This window comes from Cebus imitator, unplaced genomic scaffold, assembly GCF_001604975.1.
Source record: "Cebus imitator isolate Cc_AM_T3 unplaced genomic scaffold, Cebus_imitator-1.0 Scaffold244, whole genome shotgun sequence".
Lineage (NCBI taxonomy): Eukaryota > Metazoa > Chordata > Mammalia > Primates > Cebidae > Cebus > Cebus imitator.
Window position 1 is genome coordinate 186,998 of NW_016107559.1, and position 10,569 is coordinate 197,566.

Below are 10,569 nucleotides of genomic sequence, written 5' to 3' on the forward strand. Positions count from 1 at the left end.
AGTAAACCCTAACTAGTCCATCTTCCTGAGATAGCGCACTTTCTCCTTCATTGCCATGTTACCCATTGTTAGGAACCTGTTCTTCTGAAATCCAGCATGCATATTTCCTCCCTTTCCTGTTACAAACCCTTGGATGACCAGATGACCCGAGCCCTTTATCCCAAACTTCCTATCTCGTCCCCATCATCACCCACCAGGGCCTCTGGATTGAGAATCAGTCACTCCAGGTGAGCAGGTTTGTCCCTTTCTCTGAGAGATGAAATTGTCAGCGTGTCACATTTGTGTTCGCCCATATCATGCACTGAGTAGAGTGGGACTCACAGGGGGTGTATGGCTTTTCTTCCACCCAGCCTGTGGCTTGTTCCCTCTGGTCCAGAAAGACACATCCTTTCAGAAGCCATCTCTCTGGTCAGCTTTCCCTTCCCGAAGCCTCTTCTCAAAACCACACCCGGGGACTGGAAAATGAGAAACAAGCCCCACTCAGGCCTGCAAATCCCTGAGGACAGAGCGTTCTGAGCTCTTCTGGCAGCATCTGCCCGGAATCTCACACCCAGCAGCATGTTGCCAGCCTCCCAGCTTCCGTGACCTCTGTGGTCCATTGGTGACTTCTCTGGAAGCGCTTCTTCCATCGCTTCATAGGCTTAGCTTTGAATACATCACTGTTTAAATTTAGTGTTTAAAGACACTGCCTGGTAAAATGTCCACTTAGGCAACGAGGCTATTCCACAGGGAACCAATCTCTGAGTCAGGCTTCATCAGTCCCTCTCGTTGGCTCAGCAAATGGATCTAGGAACCACAGCCCAAGGAAGGTGCATTTTCTTGTCATTCCAAAGTATATCAGCCTGGCTAAGAGTGCACAGGCCTGTTGTGAAATTCCAGCTCTGCCCCAGTTCCTCTCCATGTGATCTGACACACACGGATTCCTTCTCTAAGCCTCAGTTTACTCATATGCAAAACAGAGACAACCATAGTACCTACCCCATGGGGTTTTTTTGAAGCCAAGGTAAAGCCATGTTCATGAAAGGCACCATTCAGTGCTGAGCATCTGCCGTTGTAAAGATACGGCGCTTCAGCATCATCACCCCTCACTGTAGCAGCATTCATGTGGAGACTGAGGCCCAAAGAAGTTAAGTAATTTCCCCAAGATCACTAACCAAATATGTTTAGTAGAATTTATTAACCAGGGTTGAAACTCACGATCTCCACAGACTTCTTGCTGTTTCCACTCCCCCCGCCCCGGTGATTTCAGATCCAAATTGAACTACAATCTCTATTTGGTCAGAGGTAGAGAGAGAGTCTAGTACTGGTCAGAGTTACCGTGGAATAAGGGGAGCCTCTCTGGAAGTACAGATATTTGTAGTTCTGCCTTACATGGGTTGATCACGTCAGAGAATATCTTCCCTGCATTTATCCTGTGGGCGGGACCACTGGGAACCTACAGGGCAGGGATTTATCCTTCCTGTGCAGATGAGGGGACAAGAGAGGGCCTGTGTCTGTCCACTCTGCCTCGGGCCCTACAGCCCTTAACCCCCTCATGTCTAAGCAAAGTCACAACATGGCTACTAACCAAAATTACCCATATTTAAGGTTTCCAAGTAAATTTTTAACTCCAGCTTTCCAGCAGCATACTTTAATTTCAAGTATTCACTGTGACATTTGAAAGTAAGAATAGAGAAGCTGTTTTCTAACAAATTACATGTATATTGTAGTTATGCCACTTTTCTCACCATGAACAAATGTAATTTTTACTTAAGTTGGTATAACCACATATAGGCTTGGGGGAAGATGCTTGTTTAATGAGTTAGGATTTAACTGACAGAAGGATTTATGATGGGATGGACAGCCTACCCCTGAAGTCTGCTTAGAAGCCAGAGGCAGGTGCTCAGATGGCTTACAGGACAAGCTGCAGGTTTTGGAAAGGAGGGGATAGAAAGTGGGGAGAGTGATGGGATCAGCCTGTCTGTGGGGACAGCAGAGACATATTGAGAGACACTGGGGGCCGTAGGAAGAGTGCTAGACTGCATCTGCAGCCCCATGGCCTTGGGCAAGTCACTTAATCCCAAGTAGTTGGGATTAAGTGGGTTCCTTGTCTGCTGTGGGGATATCACCTCCTTAGGACTTCAGCTAAGAAAACCTTCAAGGGCTTCAGAGATGCTGCTCCAGTGAGAAAGGATTCATCTCAGTTTGGAAATCCCTTAATCTGGGTTTTTGTGGAACCTCTAATCACTCTTACTCAAGCTGGTGTGTAACCCATGACAGCAGCAGAAGTCATGGCCACCCCTGGCCTGCCCCCCCCATAGTGGCTAAGCACTGCACACCACCTCCGGCCGCCTCACCAGTTCTGAGGCAGGAGCTATCTCCATCTTTTTGGTGGAAAATGTGAAAATCAGAGAGGTTAAGCAACCGGTTCAACATCATCTGGCTGACAAATGGGGGAGGAGAGGATCCCGGCGGAGTTGTGCGTGACACCAGATGTGTGCCCTTAACTGCTGTGCCCAGAGACGCCTCCTCAAAATGGTGGGGAGGATGGTGAAGTACAGGAGGATGGGCCTCAGGGACTGGGGGAAGGCAGGGAGGTTGCTCACAGGCCAAGGTCCTGCTGCTCTTCCTGCAAATGGCCCCTGGTGATGAAGACGCTGAGTCTCTCATCCTCCTCCTCCAGGCTGCAGCCCGGGGTTGAGCAGAGACCTGTGGCCGGGCCCCTGGCAGGCTGCCCGCACCCCACCCTAAGAACACAGACAGCTGATCGGACTTGGCGGAGTTTGTTTTCTTCCATCAGCTCTCTTGGGTGTGCATGAGAGTTTGCCTAACCCATCCGCCTGTCCAGGGTTAACTACTTGCACGGACACCCCGCAGAGGGGGCTTATTCACTCTTAGTGGTTTCTTACAGACCAAATGTCACCAGTACTGGCCGGATCCCCCCGACGTCATGGACCATGGCAGCTTTCACATCCAGTGTCAGTCAGAGGACTGCACCATTGCCTATGTGTCCCGAGAAATGCTGGTCACAAACACCCAGGTGAGCCACAGCCGGAGGGGCACAGCGGAGGGGCAGGTGCTGAGTCAGTGGCCACTGTCATCCCAGGTGGTCCCGCTTCTGGGTGTGCTCTCTGTTTCCACCTGGCAAGCATGTCGGCACACAAGACTGCCCATCAAAGAGGCGGGACCCAGAGTTCGTAGTGGCCCTAGTCACAAGAGGCGCAAGCAGCCCAGTGTCCATCAATGGAGGAAAGGATAAACAGCACGCAGTCTGTCCGTATAATGGAATATGATTCAGCTTTAAAAAAGGAAGAGATTCTGACCCCTGCTACGACAGGGGAATCTTGAGCATATTATACTAAGTGAAATAAGCCAGACATAGACAAATACTGTAGGATTCTACTTCTGTGAAGTGCCTAGAGTCATCCAATTCATAGAGACAGAAAGTAGAACAGCGGTTGCCAGGGGCCTGGGGAAGAAGGAGAAAGGAGATATGTGGACATTATGCCATATGGCATAATGGGTGCAGGGTTTATGTTTGTGGGATTTTTAAAGTTCTAGAAATAGATAGTGGTGATGGCTGTACAAAATTGCAACTATTCTTAATGCCACAGAACTGGACATTTAAATGTGGTTACGGTGCCTCGTGTTATGTATATTTTGCCACAGTTAAAGATTGTTAGCATGTGTGGCCCCTAATAGCAAGTACCATAGGAGACATGGAGGAAATCACTGGGCAGAGCGATCAAGGAAGGCAGCCCTGCAGGACAGGCTGCGGCTGAGCCTGAGGGGATGGAGATCTTTGGGGAAGCAGGGAAGGAATTGGCAGGGGCCACAGTAGGGCTGCGCACCAGGGGAGATAGCATCAGGAGACGGGGACCCCTGGTGCCTGGGTTGGGGCTGGGTGGGCTTACCAAGGCCACTGCATCTCCCACAGACCGGCGAAGAGCACACAGTGACACATCTCCAGTACGTTGCGTGGCCTGACCACGGTGTGCCCGATGACTCCTCCGACTTTCTGGAATTTGTAAACTATGTGAGGTCCCTGAGAGTGGACAATGAGCCCGTCTTGGTTCACTGCAGGTACGGCCCCTGTTGTTTTGTTAGGTTTAGGATACTTTTGCCTGTTGGGAAAGGCCTGGAGAGAATTGGCAGGCACCAAACCCACCCTATATCCCACAAAGTAGTGTGCTCTTACAGACTTCTATTGACTGTAGTTCTTCACTATTTCAAAAGTGATTTGGAATTTTGTGAAATCCTAAACTTGTGAATGCAGCGCAGAGCTGACAAAATCCCCCGCACACCCTTTCTCCTGTCCTCTGTCAGCTGACCTTCGTCATAGATATGAGTGAGAAAGGGAGGGGACTTGGCACTTAACACTGGCTCTCTCTCCACTGGCTGTGAGCCCCCAGCCTCGGCTGTGTGAGGATAGGCTGTCTCAGCCTGTTTGAGAGCACACCCTGAGTGCTAGTTTTGTCTTCCCCAAGGCCAGGAGAGGAAAGCCCCTTCTGAGTCAACACTGCGCCGTGCAGAAAGGCTACTCAGACAAATCCCAAGTCTGTCTCTTCTCCCCTCTCCAGTGCTGGAATAGGTCGAACCGGTGTGTTGGTCACTATGGAAACAGCCATGTGCCTAACTGAGAGGAACCTGCCCGTTTACCCCCTGGATATTGTCCGAAAAATGCGAGACCAGCGTGCCATGATGGTGCAGACATCAGTGAGTAGAAATCCAGTAATAACGAAGGCTGGCACTTTCCAAGCACTTACACCAGGCAGGCCTAAGAGAAGGGCTTTGTCAGTTAAGAGACTGCAGCTCGGGGGGACTGAACCGCTTGCCCCAGTTCTCAGAGCTTGTCCGTGGCGACAGCCCACACCCATCTCACCTCTGAGTTCTGCTGCCTCTGTGGTTTATGTCCTGCCAGCTTGTCTGTCAGGGAGGAGCCCTGGTTGGATTCTGTATCATTGAACCATCGTTTCTCCATCACCCTCCCACCTAGACCGGGGTACTCCTTTTGGCTCTGTACATGTTTCATATGACCCTACTTTGAGCTCTGTCCCACCCATGTGGTCCCTGAGTACCTGCATGGTCCTCCACGGGTGGAACAGAGCTCAAAGTAGGGTCATGTGCCACATCCTCTTGTCCTCAAGAGGAATTCTTGGGGATTTCCCCTGGAACTCCAAGCGGGGCAGTGAAGCGGTATAGAAAGAGCATGATTAAGGCTCCCCACAAATGGGGGAGTTGGTGCTCAGGAAGTATTTACAAATGCTGCAAAAGACCCACCGGTACAGGGTGGGGGGCAGCATTTCCTGAAGCTACGGGACCTGACAGCTTTGTTTTCTTTTCCAGAGCCAATACAAGTTCGTGTGTGAAGCGATTCTTCGTGTGTATGAAGAAGGCTTAGTCCAGATGCTGGATCCGAGTTAAGACAACTGTGAAAACGTCCATTCCTCTTTCCCAAGGCCATCCTCCTTGAGAGAGGACAGACCTCCTCTCTGGAAGCAGCAAGAGGAACCAGTAGCTTTGGGAAAGGAATGGGCACCTCTGAACCCAGGCACTTTAACTTTCTGTAGAAAAGACATTGTGTACATAGGAACTGGTGTAGATAAGCATGCATTTATGGCATCATTTAGGCCTGTATTTCTATGGAAAGATACAAAAGGGATCTCAGTTTGGGGCCTGTCCTAATGCCTTCTTACCTAACATCACACACACACCCCTGTTGGCATCCTGGAGCAGTTGAGACAGGACACCGCAGAGCTGTTGACCTCCTAGCAACAAGATGGTGTAGTTATCTCGGGTCGTTTGGATGTTTTGTTTCTGTGTATCAGACTGTAAGGGCTGAGCTTTCTGTGCTTCTAGGTGGAGCTGGAACCACCCAGGTTCACCTGCACTGATGCTAAGAAAACCCTGATGAACGTACTAAATGGCAGGGTGCTGGGGGTCAGGCTGAAGGCTGAGCAGCACCTCTCTGCCCCCTCTCCCTTTGTTCCATCTCCCGGCAACTTCTGATACTCATGTTTCTGAGAATCGTATCCCCCTTCAGGTTTCCTCTTGGTGCCTGACCTGGATTCATAATGTGCATTCAGGTGAGTTTTCAGCTGAGGCTCTGAGAACTGGGACCCTCAGTGTGTTCTGGTCATCTCGTGGCTTAGTTGTAGAAGCAGGTGTGTCTCTTGTCTCTGCTTGCCTCCAACTGCACACTCAGCACCTAGGACTGGAATCACTGACTACTGAATCTCCTACATGTATTGCTGCTACTTCAAGTTCCTACACTTGAAACTTTATGATTTTTCCAAGGGGAGATGGGACAATGTCATCTAAATATTCCAAATGTTTGGCCTTCGAGAAAAGAGCTTCTAGTAATTGAACCATGGGAAACCGAGCTTCTGGAGGGTTGGCCGTGGGGGTGTGTACGTGTGCGTGCCCAGGGGTGAGTGTTTCTCAGGATTTCTAACGATTCAAATTACCGTTGAGTATACATAAAGAATGAGTCTCTGTATAGAAGAACAAATGTGTGCATTCACCCCCAGTTACAATGGTCTCCATTGCATTTCAAAGGAGAGGATCAGACTATCTGAATATAAATACAATCTGATGTTAATTTATTCTAAGACCATCACTTTGATCGTCCTAAAGAATTCTGCCTTTGTGAATACTGTGTTAAATTTTTTAAAATTTGTGACAGGATTGTAGCAAATTATTATTTAAGGAAAATAAATGGCATAAACATTTAATGTGGTATTTTTAAACAGTGGTTTTTATGTACTCAGAAGAGAGAGTTAAGCCAGGTTCTTAATGGTATTTATGGAAAAGATGTTTCCCTGTTATCATGCACAGAAATGAAGCCATTTTGATATTCAGCAAATTCGGTGCCAATTGAATAGTTTGCTGGTGGCAAGATGGATAAAGACCTATATAAGGGGGTGGGAGGACCCTAAAGTTTCTTCATTTCCAGAGCTAGCGTATTTACTTGCATGCTCTCCGTCTTTTCTACATGGATATTTTACTGCTAAGTGGCAGGGGTGGGAGGGAGATGTCACACCATAACAGTACCATAACCGCATACTGTAAAACAAGAAACCACCAGAAAATTTGCAGCTGAGGGGCAGGAGATTCAGTTCCTGTTCCCACTCAGCACTAACTACTTGGGGGCCTGCTCACTTAGAAGCTCTACCTCTCTTTCATTATCTGTAAAATAAATGCAATATGTAGGACTTTAGATTGAACATGAGGATTGAATAAGATCATGCTATTCATGTGACTTCATCAGCTGGAATATCAACAGCCACTGCTGTGGATGAGTTACTTAGAAAAGTTTAGTTAGCAGTGATTAGCCCAAAAACACAACAGTCAAAAGTAGAATCCACTGGATTTTTGTTTCTCTTTCTAGAGACAGGGTCTCACTGTCACCCAAGCTGGAGTACAGTGACATGATCATAGTTCACTGCAGCCTCAAATTCCTGGGCTCACGCAATCCTTGCACCTCAGCCTCCTGAGTAGCTGGGCCTGCAGGTGCGTGTCACCTCGCCTGGCTCATTTTTTCTTTTTTGTACAGATAGGATCTTGATGTGTTGCTTGAGCTGGTCTCTAATTCCTGGCCTCAAGTGATCTTCCCACCGCAGCCTCCCAAAGTGTTGAGATTATAGGCCTGAGCCACTGCACCCAGCCTAACTGGGTTTTTATGAGAGGAAAATGGAAAATGTTCTTCTAGAAGAGAGAGAACAAGAGCACAAAATAATTTGGACTCAGAAAAATTCAGCAAAGCTCCAAGAAAGAGGGGGTGGCGGGAGTGCTGGCATAAATTTCAATGCCATTACGATATTTAGCAAATCATTGCCGTTTTGATAAAAATGTGTCATCACCCTGTGTGCAAAATGTTTGCAAAGTAGTCTGAATGTCTTTGGAGATGGGTGTTTTATTGTTTTTCTCCAAAACAAATTGTTTATTACGGTTGCAGAAATGTTGCCGTTATGGTCACATACGTTTTTGAAAAGCTTACCAGGAGGTTGCAGGCAGTGTTTTCTGCCACTGGGCAGGCCAGCGGTTCTGATTCACCAGAAGTCACCAGGAACAAAATCTAGGAAATACCGGGAATAACAAGACAAGACAGTTATCTAAAAGAGCAAAAGATACAAGTAAATTATGTAGACATTACCAATTAAAATCCGTAGCTCCAATTCCTGTATCACTACCTTATACACTTAAGCAATCATACGTAAGCCTTCTTTTTAGTCCTAAGTGAAGAACTGCATCAGAATCAGGATAAATATTTTGCCTGGGAAATTTGGCTGGATATGAATGGAGAAGACATTTACATCCTACATTCTGGCACTTTCTAGAAGATCTAATGAGGCTCCACGTTGATGTGCCAATTTAATCAAGATGACAGATCCCTGCTGGTGTCACCTTCTAGAACCTGCACTTGGTGTTTTGACTTTCCAGAAGAAAAGATGCAACTCAGTTTGGTTGAGGGGGCAGTGGTCATATCAGACACTTGTACTGGTCTTTCGTTTCCTGCCACAGTAATTCATATTTAAATACGCCTTTAGATTAGTGTGGATACCACTGCTGCTATGTTGCTGCTACTTGATCTTTTTTTCTTTGGTCCCCCAGAAATGATCATTTGAGGGCAAGCAAAAAAGGCCTCATCATCCTCCAGAGGCAACAAAGAGGCAACAGAAATAGGGAAAGATTGTGAGAGGCAGGGTTTGGGTCTAGACCTGGACTTAGGCAAGATACACTGCCCTCAACCCTCAGTTTTCTTATATGTAAAAAGGGAAGGTTGGGCTGAATGAGGTGAAGTCAAGATTTGCCATTCTGGGAGCCTAATATACCAGAGAATCAAAATTAATCCTAAACCAAAGTTTTATGGCTCCTACAGAGATGTGTCACATTTCTGCGACTTGTCACCAGGTGGTTGTCCCTCAGACTTTGGTGCTGTTAAATGCATAGACAAGGATGGCCGCCCTCTGGTTCTTGCCTGTCATCTTCAGCTGAGAGCAGTCTCGGTAAAAATGGCAAAGATTCTGTGACCTCAGACCGGGGACAAAATGCTTGGGAGTCTGACGGCCTGGCTGGGCCACCATCCTCATAGCTCCCATTCTGTTTGGAGCAACCAAAGGATTTGTGTGAAGCTATTTGGAAAAGGTTCATAATTGAGCAGCAATCTGTTTTCTGTATATTTGGAATGTTTTTCATTCTGACCTGTTCTATCAGTGATTCTACTGAAAAACAATTTGATCAATATAAAAATGTTCAAGCTATGCAACACTGTTATTGTCCGCTGATATTTTATTCTAATAGATTTCTGCAAATATTTTCTTGTATTTGCTTTTTCCTTTCATTTTTAAATGAACTCCTGGAGGAGAGTGCCCTCTGCTCATCTCCGCCTTCCCTCTGGTCAGGAGCATGAACTCCCATCTTGGCCTTGACCTGGTGTATTAGTCCATTCTCATGCTGCTAATAAAGACATACCTGAGACTGGGTAATTTATGAAAGAAAGAGGGTTAATGGACTTGCAATTCCACAGGGCTGGGGAAGCCTCACAATCCTGGTGGAAGGCAAATGAGAAGCAAAGCCACATCTTACATGGTGGCAGGCAAGAGAGCTCATGCAGGGGATCTCCCATTTATAAGGCCATCAGATCTCCTGAGACATATTCACCACCACGAGGACAGTGTGGGGGGAACCACGCCCATGATTCAATTATCTCCACCTGGCCCTGCCCTTGACACTTGGGGATTATTACGATTCAAGGTGAGATTTGGGTGGGGACACAGCCAAACCATATCACCTGGTGTGGCAGATTCTAGATGCCAGTTAGGTTCCACCATCCTGACAAGAGTAGCTTTCACGTAGTACAAGTTCACCTTTTGTCCTGCAGGGGTGCCAGCGTGTCTCCATGGTCACTGGGGCCCCACATTCCTCGGCCATCCTCAATCTGCAGCTCACTTCACATTGCGGCTAGCAGGAGGGAGGCAGGGGCAGGGGGAAAGCATGACCCCTCCCTGGAGGGGGCGCCACCTGGATATGGTACATCCTGTTGATCAGAACTTCATCACAGGTCCATGCCTACTGCAAGGAAAAGAGTCAAAGGTCAATTTTACTCCAGGAAACCATGTACCTAACAAATTAAGGGCTTCTGTCTCAGAAACAAAAGAATAGGCTTGAGAGACAATGAGTGTTCTCTGCCATAGCTCAACCCTTTGGCTGCCTTTCTTTTCTGACAGAGTCTGCTCTGTTGCCCAGGCTGGAGTGTAGTGGCACAATCATAGCCCACTGCAGCCTTGATTTCCCAGACTCAAGCAATCCTCCCACCTCAGCCTCCCTAGTAGCCGAGACTACAGACATGTGCCACCACACCCAGCTAATTTTTGAAAATTTTTTATGGAGACGGGATCTTGCTATGTTTTCCAGGATGGTCTCAAACTCCTGGGCTCAAGTGGTCCTCCCATATTGGCATTCCCAGTGTGCTGGGATTATAGGCATGAGCCACTGCATCTGGCCCACCACAGCTTCTATAGCCTGCTTACTCCTTGGGCAGTTTGGGGGAGTCCCCAAGGTTACTTTCTTTTTTTTTTTTTTTTTTTT

At 47.5% G+C, this 10,569-nt stretch overlaps 1 protein-coding gene across 6 annotated transcripts in view; it reads left to right on the forward strand.

Moving 5' to 3' along the window:
- PTPN3 (protein tyrosine phosphatase non-receptor type 3) overlaps positions 1–9,251 on the forward strand; it is a 124,972-nt gene extending 115,721 nt beyond the window's left edge. For all 6 annotated transcript variants that reach the window (XM_017498546.2, XM_017498549.2, XM_017498550.2 and 3 more), the window contains 4 exons: positions 2,891–3,019; positions 3,917–4,062; positions 4,560–4,695; positions 5,326–9,251. In XM_017498546.2, coding sequence (XP_017354035.1) covers positions 2,891–3,019; positions 3,917–4,062; positions 4,560–4,695; positions 5,326–5,403 — 489 coding nt within the window. In that variant the 3' untranslated portion in view covers positions 5,404–9,251. The remainder of the gene's footprint in view (positions 1–2,890; positions 3,020–3,916; positions 4,063–4,559; positions 4,696–5,325) is intronic.
- The last annotated feature ends 1,318 nt before the right edge of the window (positions 9,252–10,569 follow it).